The sequence below is a fragment of the Erythrolamprus reginae genome, chromosome 8 (assembly GCF_031021105.1).
Source record: "Erythrolamprus reginae isolate rEryReg1 chromosome 8, rEryReg1.hap1, whole genome shotgun sequence".
Classification (NCBI taxonomy): domain Eukaryota; kingdom Metazoa; phylum Chordata; class Lepidosauria; order Squamata; family Dipsadidae; genus Erythrolamprus; species Erythrolamprus reginae.
The window spans coordinates 57816975-57833749 of NC_091957.1; the positions used below are offsets into that span (position 1 = coordinate 57816975).

At 46.0% G+C, this 16775-nt stretch overlaps 1 protein-coding gene across 1 annotated transcript; it reads left to right on the forward strand.

The window, feature by feature from the left end:
• Positions 1–3045: 3045 nt before the first annotated feature.
• Positions 3046–16293, forward strand: FRMD7 (FERM domain containing 7). The gene is made up of 10 exons (XM_070760030.1): positions 3046–3058; positions 4249–4327; positions 5122–5219; positions 6283–6397; positions 7435–7582; positions 10426–10521; positions 12352–12515; positions 13418–13486; positions 14309–14384; positions 15195–16293. The coding sequence occupies exons 1-10, from the start codon at positions 3052–3054 to the stop codon at positions 16212–16214; spliced, it is 1872 nt and encodes a 623-aa protein (XP_070616131.1). The 5' UTR covers positions 3046–3051; the 3' UTR covers positions 16215–16293.
• The last annotated feature ends 482 nt before the right edge of the window (positions 16294–16775 follow it).

Here is a 16775-nt window from a genome sequence, read left to right on the forward strand (position 1 = left end):
AGAGAACCTAGAAATGCTACACCTTGAACGTTGCAAGCATCTGCAAAAGGGTTTGAAAAGAGCATCGGTTCTCGAGCCCAGAAGCCTCATCGCCTCCATTCAAGCTGTTTCTTTCCAAGTCCCTGCGTGATCTCTCTTGAGCTCCCAAATCCTGCAGCAGGAGGAATAAACAGGGGTAATTGCTTTAATTGCTGTTGCCACTCAGCTGTTTGTAAGGAAATAGTGAGGCCTCTCCTCCCCCCCCCCTTCCAGAACAAGCGGTGATTACCCTATCATTTCCCTCGAGGCTTCTTTGGTGCCAGGGTAGCAATTTAAACCTCCGTTGACTGCAACAAGGGATTATCTGCCAGATCTTGGCATGCGCGCTTTCGCACCCAGCACAATGTGCGGCGTGTCAGCAACCCCTCAATTTCCCTGGCAGCCCAAGTCGGGGGACAGGGGTCTCTGGAGGGGTGCCAGGAGCAACTGGCCCACCAGCCGGTCCAGCCACCAACTTTCTGTTCTGTCGGGCTTTCTGGTCGACTCCTCCCAAAAATGCACAGGTACAAATTTCAGACACACACACGTTTGAAAATTCAAAACAATGTTCTTTATAAGGAAAATGCACTTAAACCAAGCCCTCTTTTGGTATAGCAAAGAGCCCTCGTCTCCAAACAAACTGGTAATTTGTACAAGTCCCTTATCAGTTCTGAGATACTTAGCTTGCAGCTGTGAGGCAATTCACAGTCCTCCTTCTTTCACAAAGTGAAACACACTTTGCTCTGCTTTAGTTTCAAAGCGGTGAAAAATCAGCACACAAAAGGTCAAAGTCAGTAAAGCAGTCACGAAACACAACATCAGATAATCCTCCACAATGGCCAAACCCACAGGCTGCTATTTATAGCAGCCTCACTAATGACCACAGCCCCACCCAACCACAGGTGGCCTCATTTTCTTTGATAATAATCTCTCAGTTGTTGCTGCCTATGCATCGCTCTCCGCATGCGTGGCTGTATCATTAATTCTTGTTCTGAATCCAAGGAGGAGCTAGATAATTGATCTCCTTCAGAGCTGTCTGCCCCACTCTCCTCCTCCCTGTCACTCATGTCTTCTTGGTCAGAGGAGCCTTCATCATCAGATTCCACCGGGGGCAAAACAGGCCTGCAGCATGTGGATGTCTCCCTCACATCCACAGTTCTTGGGGCAGGAGCTGGGCCAGAGCTAACCACAACACCTATATCTGTGAAAATCTATGAATATATATATCACCTCCTTATAAGCTTGTATGTATGTGTGTGCACACACACACACACACACACACACACACACACACACACACACACACATATATATATATATATATATATATATATATATATATATACATACATACATACATACATACATACATACATACATACATTATTGTCTTACTAGATCTGAATGAATGAAATATCTTCATTGAATCCTTTGTTCTATACAAAGTTGAATGTGCACAACAGCAGGTGAAATTGAGTGTCAATCAGTGTTGCTTCCTAAGTGGACAGTTGGATTTCACAGAAGTTGGATTTACTTGGAGTTCTACTGTGTTGTTTAAGTATTCCCTTTATTTTTTTGAGCAGTGTATATAACAACTTCCCTGTGGAGTCACCTTGTGGTCTTCCATCCTGGCACTAAGGTGATTTGGTCTTTCTTAGATCTTTTCAATGTGAGCTACGTTTGGTTGATAACTGGAGCTATGGAGGTGCAGTAGTGCTAGGATATGAGGTGGAAGCATTAAAAAAAATACAGTCTATTTATTTCTCACTCTCTCTACAATATGTCTTCCTTCCTTCCTTCCTTCCTTCTCATCTTCCTTGCTTTTGTCCTTCCCTTTTCTTCCTTCCTCCCCTCCCTCCCTCCTTCTCTCTTTCTGGCCCTTTAGCAAAAGTCTTCTGGGAAAACCTTATTCAACCTGAGCTGCAACCACTTGAACCTGGCAGAAAAAGAATATTTTGGGCTGGAATTCTGGAGCTCTGCGGGGCATGCTGTAAGTTCGGGAGGGGGAATGACCCTTAACCTCGGGGTGGGCTGGGTGGGTGGGGGGGAATGCCACCTTGTGTAAGGAGGCCACACGGGGCTCGGATGTGGGGAGTGAGAGGCTGGGTGGGGGGCTTCTCAAATTGCATTCAACTCGCTGTGACACCCCCGTTTGCCTGGGTCTCCCCCTCTGCAAAGGCTCAGGAGCCAAACCCTGGCGATGTTGCTGAAGGCGGCAGAAGCTCAAGTGCAGCATAGTGATCTCCTTTGCTGTGTTGTATTGTTGCCTATTATTATTATTATTATTATTATTATTATTATTATTATTATTATTACTATCATCAATACAACACAGCAAACGAGATCACTATGCTGGATTTCGTATTTCATCACCAGTCGGGCGCTTCCCAAGCACCTACGACTGCGTGATGTAGCGGCGAATTATGTTTGCCGATCCCAGTCAAGCGGCCTTTTGCAATGGACAGATGGAGATTTTGTCAATTCCGATGGTTTTAAAATGTCCGCTGAGATCCTTTGCCAAGTACCACTGGGACCCCTTTCACGGGCTTATGCCAGAGTCGTTGCAGCTCGATTTTTAGATCTTTGTATTATTTTTATTATTTTTATTATTTTTCTTCCTCTTCCTCTTCTTCCTCTTCTTCTTCTTCTTCCTCTTCTTCTTCTTCTTCCTCTTCTTCTTCCTCCTCCTCCTCCTCCTCCTCTTCTTCTTCTTCTTGTTCTTCTTCTTCTTCTTCCTCTTCTTCCTCTTCTTCTTCCTCTTCTTCTTCTTCCTCCTCCTCCTCCTCTTCTTCTTCTTCTTCTTCTTGTTCTTCTTCTTCTTCTTCTTCTTCCTGGCTCTGTGCTTGGTGTAAAAGTGGTGTCTTCCACTCCATGAGTGAAAGGCCCTGAATGGACCCCTTGATCTCCCACAGACCCCCCACCAGGCCTCTCGCTGGCCTTTTGCTAGTGTCCCCCCCACCCCCAAAATACAGCTGGCTGTCCTTTCTCCCTTTGCAGGCCTGGCTGGAACTTCTCAAGCCCATCACAAAGCAGATGAAGAGTAAGTACCTTGGAGGTGGGGGAGATGGGGGAGGTCCCAGCCCCCCCAGGAGAAAGCAGGGAGGGTCGGAAGCTGCTGTCCAGCCTGGGAACCATCTAGTCTTCCTTGCTGGTGGAGGGGCGGGGGTGATTGTCAGAGTCCCAATTAACATCCGAGTAATAAATCAGAGTCCAACCCTTGGCTTCTTCTTGCAAGTTCCAATTTATCGAGAGAGCTATGTTGGATTCTAGGTTTGATATTGTATCCTGTTTTCTATTGTTTATTTTATTTTTTTTAATTTATTCATTGTGTTGTGAGCGGCCCTGAGTCTTCGGAGAGAGGCAGCATACAAATAAAATAAATAAACAAACAAGCAAATAAATAAATAAAATTAAAGAATTACCTCCGTAGCCAGTTTGAGGACTTCTTTAAAGGGCCTTGCCCTGGAAGTGAAGACCAGGGGAAAGAGTCTTATTTTTGGATATATTTTTTTTTTAGTATTAAGAGCTCAGGATAAAATCCCCACCTGAGTGTTGCCTTGCATGGATTTTAGGACGGGAAAACTTTACAGGGAAGATGATAATCAAAGTTCTTTGCAAAGACCGACTTGCTACTCTCATAGGGCGCAAGAAAAGCCAGGGGGGAAATAGAAAAATTCAATATATTAGGTGGGGGGAAAAACATCCTCAGAAACCTGTAGGTTTTCAGATTTGCTAGTGAAGCGTTTCTCAGTCTCACTCTCAGCTACTTGAAAATGGGTGGACGTCAACTCCCAGCATTCCTAAGGCAGCATAGGGGATTCTGGGAATTGAAGTCCACTTAGGGAATTCTGGGAATTGAAGTCCACGACTCTTAAAAGTTGCCAAGTTTGGAGATCCCTGAAATAGAGGAATCAGGGAAGGAGAGGGGTGGCATACAAATCTAATAAATTATTATTATTATTATTATTATTATTTTATTTTATTGTTATTATTGTTATTATTGTATTATTATTGTTTTTGTTGTTCTTGTTTGTTGTTGTTGTTGTTATTGTTGTTGTTATTATTATTATTATTATTATTATTATTATTATTATTATTATTATTATGGATGACCCTTTTTAAGGGCCGGTGGGAATGGCGGGGCAAAAGGGCCGTTTTTGAAATGAGAAGATGTGTAAATATTCCCGACAGACTTTTGAAACCAAACTTATGAAGATGTTGTGTTTTAAGATCCTAAGGACATTCTTTTCAAATTTATGGTGAAATTTTTCCCAGTGGATCCGGGCCATCTTAAAGAAGAGTTGACCAGGTGAGCTGCATGTTGCTTTCCCCTTCATTTCATTTGGTGTTTTTTTATGCATATATTTTTCTTTGCTCATCTCCTAAAGCTTCCTTTTTAAAATAAATAAATGCAATAATTGCAACCTGAAGAACTATTTATTTCCTTTTTGTATGCCTGTTTAAAAAAGAAGGCTTGATGGAAGGCAGCTCCCTGGTTAAATTGTTTGTATACGGTTCAGCGTGGATGCAAAGAGGTTTATTGTTGTTATTGCTGTGACGACAACAACAGGAGGCAGGAAGCATTTCTGTTAAATATATAAACCAGGCAAATAATGCAATGAAAACAAGGGATAGTCATTGTCACGGAGTCCGCGTAGCAAACAATGCTGGATTCAGCACTTTTAAGAAGCTGTTTCTCTCCCGTTCATACCAGTCCTTTTCGATTCAGGTTTCTAGTCCTTAAGGCTAACAATGAACAGAAGGAAGCAGAGAGAAGCATATTTGTGAGTCGTAGGCTATTTTGTCAAGTGGCCATTCAAAGTCAGAACAGCACTAGAAAAATGACTTAATACCGGTAATTCTCGCTAAAAACCTGTTGTAATATTCTCAATGTTCGGGTGATCAAAATCCAGCGATTTTGGGATCCTCCCAAGCAGAGTCAATGTGGGAAGTGGGATTCACTTTAACGACCACACTGATTCCTTTAACACAACCCAGTTAGTAACGGCTTCCTCAGCCGTGGAAATTCCGGTTCCCAAATGTGGTCGTAGAAAGAGGACCCACCTGTGCCGCCTCTCCAGAGGAGTGACAATGTCTTTCCAGGTACCTGTTCACCCTGCAGCTGAAGAAGGACCTGGCCTGTGCGAGGCTCCCTTGCAGCGACAACAGCTCAGCTCTGATGGTGTCACATCTCCTACAATGTGCGTCCCTTGCGGGTTCCTTCGGCGGGAGAGGAAGAGGAGGGACAGGAGGTGGCTGGGTCTTAGGGGGGAGAAGGTCCCCCAATGGGTAACACACAGGGTGGGAAAAGGCATTTCTACCCCACCCCCCTTTGTGCCATGGGCTGGTCTTGATTTTATTATTATTATTATTATTATTATTATTATTATTATTATTATTATTATTATTATTATTATTATTATTTACATTTGTATGCCGCCCCTTTGCTCCTGGCTTACCGTATTTTTCAGACTATAAGACACACCTTAGTTTTTGGGGAGGACAATAGACTCTGCCTACCAGGTATTCATCTGGCTAGAGCCCTTAGTCTGGTCGGTTTCAGCACATTAAGTTAGGGTTGAAAAAAACTTTATTTGGAGAGAGTAACAATGAAAGAGCCTGCAAGCCAGTAAGAGCTGGAAACATCATTAGCACCTGGAAAGAAACATTTAGAGAAAGTTAGGCCAATGGGGAAAAAACCCCCTGCAAAGGCTTAGAGCTTGGAAAACATTCTTCGCAGAGAGTAACAATGAAAGAGCTTGGGAACATTGAGAATACCTGGTTAGGGGTGGAAAGAAACATTTGGAGCAAGTAAAGCAATGAAAAAAAACCCTGCAAAGACTTAGGGCTTGGAAAACATTATTGGCAGAGAGTAACAATGAAAGTGCTTGCAAGCTGATAAAAGCTGGGGACATTGTTAGCACCCGGTTAGAGCTGGAAAGAAATTTACTCAGAGCAAGTTAGAGCAATTAAAAAACCCTGCAAAGACTTAGGGCTTGGAAAACATTCTTCACAGAGAGTAACAATGAAAGAGCCTGCAAGGTAAGAGCTGGGAAGATCGTTAGCTGCTAGTTAGGGCTGAGAAAAAAAACCTATATTCAGAGTAAAAGAAGCACCCAAATGATCAGCCTCTTTTAGGGAGGAAAAAAGTGCGTCTTGTACTTCGAAAAATACAGAATGTGGGTGGACCAGGGTACGTGACCTCCAAATAAAGCCAATTCCACTGACCAGAAAGGTTCTTTATCGCGTCCATTGTTCCCGCAGCCGCACTGGGCGATTTCCACGAAGAAACGGACCGGAAGCACTTGGAGACCCACAAATACTTGCTGAATCAAGAGGATCTGAAGAACAGCATCATGCGCTACCATAAGAAGCACATGTAAGTAGCCAGCCGACTCCACTCGCCCTTTAACAAAAAAAATGTCGGGGTCTGTTCTGTCTGGGTCCCCCCAGACGCCAACACCAACCAGAAAGAGTATCCAGACACACTGGTAAAAAGCAAAGGCAGTTTATATAATTCAAAGCAAACACAGGTAACAAAAACTGTTCTTACAGACAGGAACACGATGCAATTTCACAGAGGTTTCACGAAGGCCAGGCAATAAAACAGGATTCTTGCTGGCATAAACAACACTGGAGATAATAAAACCCACGCCTCCCCCAAGTCTTCCAGACTTCTAGGCCACAAGCCAAGATCAGAGACGCCGAGAATCAAAGCAAGGTCACAGAACTCCCAGTTGATAACTCTCCACAAGACTGTAAGGGCGGGCCTGCCTTTTCAACCCTGCTGAGGAGAACCACACCCAAACCCAGCTGTTGCCAATTCAGGGATGGAAATATCTTTCTAATTGGCCCCGTCTTTGAGCTGCTCATCGCTGCCTCATGTCTATTATAGCCTGTGCGTCTTCATCCAATGAATCCAGGCTACTAGCTGGGGAGAGGCCCGCCCCGGGGGTCTCAGGCTGCTCTCCCTCCTCCTCTTCCTGACGTTCCTCTCCCCCGTCTGCCTGGTCCTCCCCCTCCTGTTCACTGTCCTCCTCCTCTGGGCATGGATCCGGCAGAGATCCAGTCGGTCCCTGAGGAGCTCAGGCTGAATCACAACTGGGTCCTTGGTGCTTCCTGTGCATGGATGCTTTGTTGCAGACATTTCATTGCCCAACTAGGTAACAGCATCAAGACATTTTATATTGGCTCAGGATTCCTTAGAGTGAGAGGAATGAAAACTTCTGAGAAAGTTTCATTCCACGGGACTTTTCCGAACTGGAAATTGGAAACTTGAGAACGGAGAGAAATTCCCAGTCTCTAAACTGGGAGGGAAACATCCTAGCTGAGCCCCCCAAATAAGGAGGAGGGGGGTTTACACAGCCGGCCCCTCCTCTCTGGCTCGGTTGCTGACCCCATCATCTCTTTTCCCAGGGGCAAAACTCCGGCTGAATCCGATGTGCAGCTCCTGGACATAGCGAGGAAACTGGAGATGTACGGCATCCGTCCACACCCTGCGAGTGACGGGGAAGGGACCCAGATCAACTTGGCCGTTACCCACATGGGGGTCCTGGTGCTGCGGGTAACAAAATATATCTTGCGGAGCCCTTTTGGCAGCTGTCAATCATTCTAGAGGGACCTTTTTGATAACCTTAGGACCAGGCTACTTACGGGACCGCCTTCTGCCTCATGAATCCCAGTGACCGGTTAGGTTCCACCAAGTCAGTCTTCTCCAAATCCTGTCAGCTACGCAACGTCGTCTGAATGGGCCTAGTGGTAGAGCCTTCTCTGTGGCAGCCCCGGCCCTTTGGAATCAACTCCAGCGATTTGTACTCCCGCAACCCTGCTGGCCTTTTGTAAATTTTTGAAAACTCATCTCTGCCAGCAGGCTTGGGGCCGTTGAGCATTGATATTATGCTAAGTAGAATGAATGTGATTGTGTTTTACAATAGGGCATTTAGATAAATTCAAATATTTGGGGTTTTAGGTCAATTGGATCATTGCGGTTTGTAGATAAATTTAGATTGTTTTAATCACTGGATTTCTTATATATATTTCTATTGTTCCTGTTGTAAGCCACCCTGAGCCTGCAGAGAAGGGTGCCTTAGAAATATAAGTAATAAAAGACAACATAAAAGGGCAGATTATTATTTAATAGCACACATATTAGCAGCGGTGAGACGCAAAACTGGAAAAAAGAAAACATACCAAATTTATTTATTTATTTATTTTATTTATTTATTAGATTTGTATGCCACCCCTCTCCGTAGACTCGGGGCGGCTAACAACAATAATAAAAACAGCATATAACAAATCTAATATTTAAAATAACTAAAAAACCCTTATTAAAAACCAAACATACACACAAACGTACCATGCATAAATTGTATAGGCCTGGGGGGAAAGGAATATTTCAATTTCCCCATGCCTGACGACAGAGGTGGGTTTTAAGAAGCTTACGAAAGGCGAGGAGGGCGGGGGCAATTCTGATCTTTGGGGGGGAGCTGGTTCCAGAGGGCCGGGGCCACCACAGAGAAGGCTCTTCCCCTGGGTCCCGCCAAACGACATTGTTTAGTCAACGGGACCCGGAGAAGGCCAACTCTGTGGGACCTAACTGGTCGCTGGGATTTGTGCAGCAGAAGGCGGTCCCGGAGATATTCTGAAGAGATGATTAGAAAAGTGTTAGGCTGTGCAAAATTAAACAAAATCAAGCAAATTGGAATTACAGAAAATACAAGAAAAAGAACATTATACTATATGGGGGGAAACTTATCGCTGGATTGGGGGGGGGGAGGAACTAAAATAACTTTTTAAAATGGGGAAAATTGTAGAAACAGAAATGTAAATGTGAATTCATATTAACCTTGTTGACCTCGTTTTTTAATGGCTTTTTATTTGTGTTTTGTGTTTTCAATTTAAAAAAAAGAAATCTAAGTAATAAACAAACCCAAACAAATTATAAATAAACCAACCAACCAACAACCGAATGGAGCCATTGGAAACCAGCTCCCACCAGCAAAGATCCTTTCTAATGTTAATTGGAAGCTTCCTGGTTTAAGTGCAGCCTATTCATTGCCTTCCGTGGGGAAAGCTAGGGGTGGGTATCTGAGAAAAATCTCTGCGGGGTCCCCATGCCGTTTGTGGCTTCGCCCAGCACCCTCTCTGATGTGGGCGCTTGGACGCCTGCCCTCCCTTGCTAAACCCAACGGCTGCCCTGTCAGATCACAGTCGGCCGGCAACTCTTGACCGTATAATTTTCTGCCCAGATTAGCAGTCTCGGTTTTTTTGGCAATTGCATAGTTCTGCAGCTCCTGCGCAGGGGGGAGATGCAGGCTTTGCGCTGGCAAATGTGGGCGACGGCTCCACGACAACCTTCGCCCACAGCTGGGGAAGCAGCAAGGGGAAACTGGGGGGGGGGGCTGCTTTGTTTTCTGGGTGCAAAAAATGAAGGTTTTTGCCAGCAAAACTGCAGGGTGGTGGGGAAGAGAGAGAGAGAATGAGATAAGTAAACTTAAGCAATTTTTTTTTACAATGAAAAGAAGGATGAAAAAATTTAATAATAACAACAACAATTATATTATTATTATTATTATTATTATTATTATTATTATTATTATTATTTAGATTTGTATGCTGCCCCTCTAAAAGGACTCGGGGCGGACAAAGTACAACGTAAATAAATGAAACATTTGTTGTTATTAATAAATAGAAACATAGAAATATAGACGATTGACGGCAGAAAAAGGCCTCGTGGTCCATCTAGTCTGCCCTTATACTATTTCCTGTATTTTATCTTAGGATGGATGGTTGTTTATTCCAGGCATGTTTACATTCAGTTCCTGTGGATTTACCAACCACAACTGCTTGGAGTTTGTTCCAAGCATCTACTACGCTTTCAGTCAAATAATATTTTCTCACGTGGCTTCTGATCTTTCCCCCAACTGACCTCAGATTGTGCCCCCTTGTTCTTGTGTTCACTTTCCAATTAAAAACTCTTCCCTCCTGAACCTTATTTAACTTTTTAACATATTTAAATGCTTCGATCATGTCCCCCCTTTCCCTTCTGTCCTCCAGACTCTACAGATTGGGTTCATTTAAGTCTTTCCTGATCAGTTTTATGCTTAAGACCTTCCGCCATTTTTGCAGCTCGTCTTTGGACCCGTTCAGTTTTATCCATCTCATTTTGTAGGTGAGGTCTCCAGAACTGGACACACTATATTCCAAATGTGGTCTCACCAGCGCTCTATACAACAGAATCTCAATCTTTCTCTTGTACTTCATGGGTGTCCACCCTTGGCCACTTTTAACACCTGTGGACCTCAACCTTTCTGGCTGGGGAATTCTGGGAGTTGAAGTCCCCAGGGCTTAAAGTGATCAAGGTTGAACGTCCCTGACCTATGTGCTTGTCGACTCTTGATTTTTCAGGGCAACACCAAGATTAACACCTTCAACTGGTCCAAAATCCGGAAACTGAGTTTCAAACGGAAGCATTTCTTGATCAAGCTTCACGCCAGCATTTCGGTACCTGGGGTGTGTGTGTGTGTGTGTGAAATTGGGATGTCTCTGTGTCTGCGTATCAATGTCTGTGCGGTTTGGGTTGGGTGATAATGCTTGTCGAAGGCACACTCTGCATAAATCATCCATTGAGGCAGCAGGCGGGGCAGCTGACCATTGCTGCAACCAAGTTCCAAGTTGTTTGGGGTGGACGGCAGGAGGGAAAAGGATGGGTTTCGGGGGGCCTCCAGGCCGTGAAAAAATTAGATTAGGAAAAATTAGGTTAGAGTGCACTGCACCCTACAACTGAACTACAACTGCTAGCCGTAGTTCAGCAGTTCAAACCTCCCCACCGGCTCCAGGTTTTCTCAGCCTTCCGTCCTTCTGAGATGGGACAAATGAGGACCCAGATTGTTGGGGGCAAGAGGCTGATTCTGTAAACAGCTTAGAGAGGGCTGGAAAAGCACCACGAAGCGATAGATAAGTCTAAAGGCTATTGCTAAAAGCAGCAAAGAAAGGAGATCAGAGGGCTGGAATTGGGTGAGTCTAGTTTAATGAAGGACCAGGGGTGACAAGATAAGAGTATCTGAGGGGCTGCCCCATTGAAGAGGAGGAAGGGGTCAACCTATCCTCCAAAGCACCTGAAGGCAGGACTAGAGGGAAACTAATCAGGAGAGGAGCAACCTAGAACTAAGGAGGGATTTCCTGACCGTGAGAATGATGAATCAGTGGAACAGAAGTTGCCTTCAAAATTTGTGGGTGCTCCAATACTGGAGTTCCCAAAGGTTTTTTTTCCAAGAGGCAACTGGACTCTATCCATCCATCCATCTATCCTTCTGCCCATCCATAGAAACATAGAAGACTGACGGGAGAAAAAGACCTCATGATCCATCTAGTCTACCCTTATACTATTTTTTGTATTTTATCTTAGGATGGATCTATGTTTATCCCAGGCATGTTTCAATTCAGTTCCTGAAGAAAGAAAGAAAGAAAGAAAGAAAGAAAGAAAGAAAGAGAGAAAGAGAGAAAGAGAGAGAGAAGGAAGGAAGGAAGGAAGGAAAGAGAAAGAAAGAAACAGAGAGAGAGAGAGGGAAGGAAAGAAAGAAAGAAAGATAGAAACATAGAAGACTGACAGCAGAAAAAGACCTCATGGTCCATCTCGTCTGCCCTTATACTATTTCCTGTATTTTATCTTAGGATGGATCTATGTTTATCCCAGGCATGTTTCAATTCAGTTACTGTGGATTTACCCACCACGTCTGCTGGAAGTTTGTTCCAAGCATCTACTACTCTTTCAGTAAAATAATATTTTCTCATGTTGCTTTTGATCCATCCGTCCGCCCATCTTCTTTTGAAGAGGTTTCGCTTCTCATCCAAGTCGCTTCTTCCACTCTTCCCTTCCCCACCATCCAGTCAGAACTGAAGAACCTTCTTGGATGAGAAGCGAAACCTCTTCAAAAGGAAAAAAAAGCAAGAGAGTCCATTTGCCTCTTGAAAAAAGCCCCTTTGGGACAACCACGACCTGGAGGGCTGAGAATCTCCATAGACATCCGATGCTGGAGATTCGTAAGAAGAGATTCGACGAGCATTTCTCTGAAAAGGTCTGTAGAGCTTCTGGGCTGAGCAGGGGGTTGGACTAGAAGACCTCCAAGGCCCCTCCCAAACTCTCATTTTGCTAGTTCTCAGCCTCGGTTTTCAGAAATATTGGATGCCGGCCGATCTTCAAAAGCGAATCAGAGCATGGATGAGAGGCGATGATCAAATTCCATTTGCTGTGATGCAAATGGAGAATAGAAGCCTAACCTGTGGAGACCAGCTGGACTAAGCCCTGGTCATCTCCTTCTCCGTCCCCAACAGGCTCTCTGCAAAGACACCCTGGAGTTTGCCATGGCGAGCCGCGACACCTGCAAGGCCTTTTGGAAGACGTGTGTGGAATACCATGCTTTCTTCCGCCTCTCTGCGGAGCCCAAGTCAAAACCCAAACCCTTTCTCTGCAGCAAAGGCTCCAATTTCCGCTACAGGTAATTTAGAGGCATTTACAGGTAATTCAACAGACAGGTCCTTGAATACAGCTCACCTGCCTGGAGCCCCCACCGCATTTCGGACATAAACACTCTAGAAAACGTCCAGAGATATTTTACCATAATAGCCCTCCACTCCTCCTCCACTTGCAACAGAATCCCCTACACAACTAGACTTACAATCCTAGGTTTAGAAACCTTAGAATGAAGTCGCTGTAAACACGACCTAAGCACAGCCCATAAAATCATCTGCTACAACGTCCTTCCTGTCAACGACTACTTCAGCTTCAACCACAACAACACACGAGCACACAGCAGATACGAACTTAAACTGCTCTAAACTCGACTGCAGGAAATACGACTTTAGTAACCGAGTAGTTGATGCATGGACCTCACTACCAGACTCTGTAGTATCATCTCCTAACTAACCCCCAAAACTTTCCCCCTTGACTGTCCACTATTGACCTCACCCGTTTCCTAAGAGGTCAGTAAGGGGCGTGCATAAGTGCACCAGCGTGCCTTCCGTCCCCCGTCCCCTTTTTCCTCTTTTACTAGTATCATGTATATAAATATCATTATGTCTTTGTATACCGCCAATATGTACTTGACAAAAGAAATAAATAGATAAAAATGAATAAATAGAGGACCTAGGAAACCAGCCACATTCTCTACTTGGGCTGCCTCACTCTGTCCATCACACGTTCTTCTCCTCTTTGCTGCTCTCAATCTCCTGCCTTTCCTGGGTGTGAAATGTGAAGCTGTTAGCTCCTGGGAGGGGCTGGGGATTGTTCCTCCCCAAGAGACGGCCTCCGTCGTTTTGGGGGGTGCAGTTTGGGGTTCCTTTGCTGGGGGCTGGAGAATCAACTCCCCTTTAATCCCTTCTTCTCTCTTTGCAACCCCAGTGGGAGAACTCAGAGGCAGCTGCTGGAACACGGGGCCAAAGGGAAGCAGAAGAGCCTGCCCTTTGAGAGGTAACTGACCTGTCCAAATAACACTTTTCACAGATGAAGACAAACTTACCATATTTTTCAAAATATTAGACACACCTTTGTTTTGAGGGGGGGGGAAGGGGAAAGAATCTGCTTACCAGGTGTTCATCTGGCCAGCGGCCTTAGTCTGGTCAACTTCAGCACATTATTTTATCCCCTGGTTAGGGCTTTTAAAAAACCTTATTTACAAAGAGTAACAATGAAAGAGCTTGCAAGAGCTTGACTCTTGCAAAGACTTAGAGCTTGGAAAACATTCTTTGCACAGAGTAACAATGAAAGAGCTTGGCGGGGCCCAGGGGAAGAGCCTTCTCTGTGGCAGCCCCGGCCCTCTGGAACCAGCTCCCCCCAGATATCAGAGTTGCCCCCACCCTCCTCGCCTTTCGTAAGCTCCTTAAAACCCACCTCTGTCGTCAGGCGTGGGGGGAATTGAGATATACCTTCCCCCTAGGCCTATACAATTTATGCATGGTATGTTTATGTTTGGTTTTTAATAAGGGCTTTTAGTAATTTAAATATTAGATTTGTTTTATGCTGTTTCTTGTTATTGTTGTTAGCCGTCCCAGTCCAGTCCAGTCCAATCCAAACAAACAAACAAACAAATAAAAGCTGGTAAGAGCTGGGAAAATCATTAGCCCCTGTTAGGGCTTGAAAGAAACATTTGGAGTCCCCAATCTTTGTGCCAAGTCACCTCTTGCCGGTCTAACAATCCCGCTGTGAACATCTCCTTGTAGGATGTTGCAGGAGAAGGTTGGAGAAGCTTCAGGAATGGAAGAGTTTAAAATAACCTTGGTTTTTCTTTTCCAGGAAACACTATTCCTCTCGCTACCACGACAGGCAATGCCGCTCCTCCCCAGACCTGCTAACGGATGTTTCCAAACAGGTATGTAATTTGACTGGGGGGGGGGACCTATTGGGGAGGGGTAAAGAAAGACTCAAAGTAGCAGCCAGTCCACCCATGAACACAACGGCACCTTGGTGCACCTTAAAAATTTTGAGTTTCTGCCCGTTTTGCTGGCTGGTGTGGTTGAAGGGAGGGAGTCGATGGGGTTTGCAGATTCTCCCTTAAAGTCCAGCCCCAACAAGCCTAACGGGTATCGTTGGTCACCTCTGGGTGACAAAGTGGCAAGTGAATTGTTTTATTATGTTGTGAGCCGCCCCGAGTCTACAGAAAGGGGCAGCATACAACTCTAATAAATAAAATAAATAAAATAAGAAGGCAGCCTAAACCAGGGATGGCGAACCTTTTTTTCCTGGGGTGCCGAAAGAGCATGCACACCTGCTATCGCACATGTGTCAGTGCCCACTCCCATAACTCAAGGCCTGGGGAGGGCGAAAACAGCTTCCCCCACCCTCTGGAGGCCAGAAACGGCCTGTTTCCCAACTTCTGGTGGGCCCAGTAGGCTCAAGTTTTGCCCTCCCCAGGCTCCAAAGGCTTCCCTGGAGCTTGGGTAGGGTACAAACGCCCTCCCGCATCCCCCCGGAGGCTCTCTGGAAGCCAAAAATGTCCTCCCAGAGCCTCTGTGTGAGCCAAAAATCAGCTGACCGGCACTCACATGCACGTTGGAGCTGAGCTAGGGCAACACCTTGCGTGCCAGTGGATATGGCTCCGCGTACCACCTGTGGCACCTGTGCCATAGGTTTGCCATCACTGACCTAAACCTCGAGCATTGATGCCTCGCTTTCCCCACAGATGGAAGACCTGCGGCTTGTCTACGGCACCATGGGGAGCTACTACGGCGCCAATGGCATCCACACTTCCGAACCCACGCTAGACAATCGACGGAGGAACTCGGCCGTGGAAGTCATCTTTGCCGATGAACTGGAGCGGTCGAAACCAGAAGCGGACCCGAGGTTGCTGCTGCTCCATTCCCAAAGCAGCTCTGCCTTTCCGGTGGTCTACACGGAGTTGGACCATGATTGGGAACCAGCCGGTCTCTACAGGCCGAGAAGCCCCCTGACCTCTTTCCAGCCCAGCGCCAGCAAGAGCCCTTCTCTGAGTAACGTGAGGGACCGGAGCCCAAGGCAGCAGCTGATGTACACCGATGTCCCCTACGTCGCCAGATCTAACCAGCCCTTGGAAGCGGCTTCTCCTCCGGTCTTCTTCTACGTAGACCGGCCCCCTCAGTACCCCAAAAGCCCCACCATTGACCGTGATGAGGAAAGAGTTGTAGAGATCAACCCCTGCGAGGTGCCTGTGAAGCCACAAAGGAACCCAGCCGCAGCCCACCCCAAGCCGATGGAGCCTCCGGCCATGCCCCAGGCCACCTACATCACCCACCTTAGTATGGAAGACGACGATGACGTCTTTGACTACGGCGTTCAGGATGCCCCCAAAAGATCTTGGAGCCAGTCAGACGTCAAAGCCACCAGATTATTCCCCTGCGGCTCCGAGTTCCGCCCTCTCGGACCCTGCCCGGTCTTGACCAGCAGAAAGATTGACCTCTTGCAATGCCTGCTCGCCCAGCCGCCCTTCCCAGGACCTCCCCAAGTCCAGCGAACCACAGAGCGCTACGTAGGCAGCGGGACCGAATCCAGTGACTCCGACTCGGACCTCCTCCCGGACTACTACGCCCTCTACGGGCGGGTTCTGAAAAGACCCCGGGTGCGAATTCACCTGTCCTCAGGGAGCCTCCAGCTGGAGGGAGAAGAGTCGTTGGTTCCTGCTGCCACCATGGATGATCCTGAGAGCTCCTCCCATTATTTCATGTAGGCAGCACAGCTACGGACCAGGCCAAAAGCATGTGGCATATTGCCCATTTGTCCGGTTATTGGTCAATTTTAAAAATACCTGCTGAATTCATTGACATCGTTAAAGGGAAAAACAGAATTGGTTTTACATATCAGGAGTTTCTTCTCCTTATAGCAGACGCCTTCAATCTCGGCAACTTTAAGACTTATGGACTTCAACTCCCAGAATTCTCCAGCCAGCAGAGCTCCAGCCAACAATTTCATTGCTTTAGTACATATTTGGGAGAGGGGCATCATAAATATAATACTATAACCCCCGATTACGTCCAGAAAGGAGCTGGTTGTAAGAGAAGGGGGGGGGGGAGAGAATTAAGTTTGCTAACTCCAGATAGAAGTCAACAATTGGAATTTGAACTAGTTTTTAAAGGAGCTTCCTTTTTCAAAAAAAGAGCTTCCAGTTGTGAGCTGCAGAGTTGCTAGAAATGCCAAAATGCCCTCTAGATGCAAAGGTAAGAGGTGGCAAAGGTAAGACTACCTGACGTCCACTCGAAGGGCGGAGTCTTGGATGCTGCCAATCATGGAG

Bases quoted from the DNA above. Each gene is read 5' to 3' on its own strand.
- FRMD7 (XM_070760030.1), top strand. The intron at 10,522-12,351 runs GTACCTGGGGTG...CGTCCCCAACAG, and splicing joins AGCTTCACGCCAGCATTTCG to GCTCTCTGCAAAGACACCCT. The intron at 12,516-13,417 runs GTAATTTAGAGG...TTGCAACCCCAG, and splicing joins GGCTCCAATTTCCGCTACAG to TGGGAGAACTCAGAGGCAGC.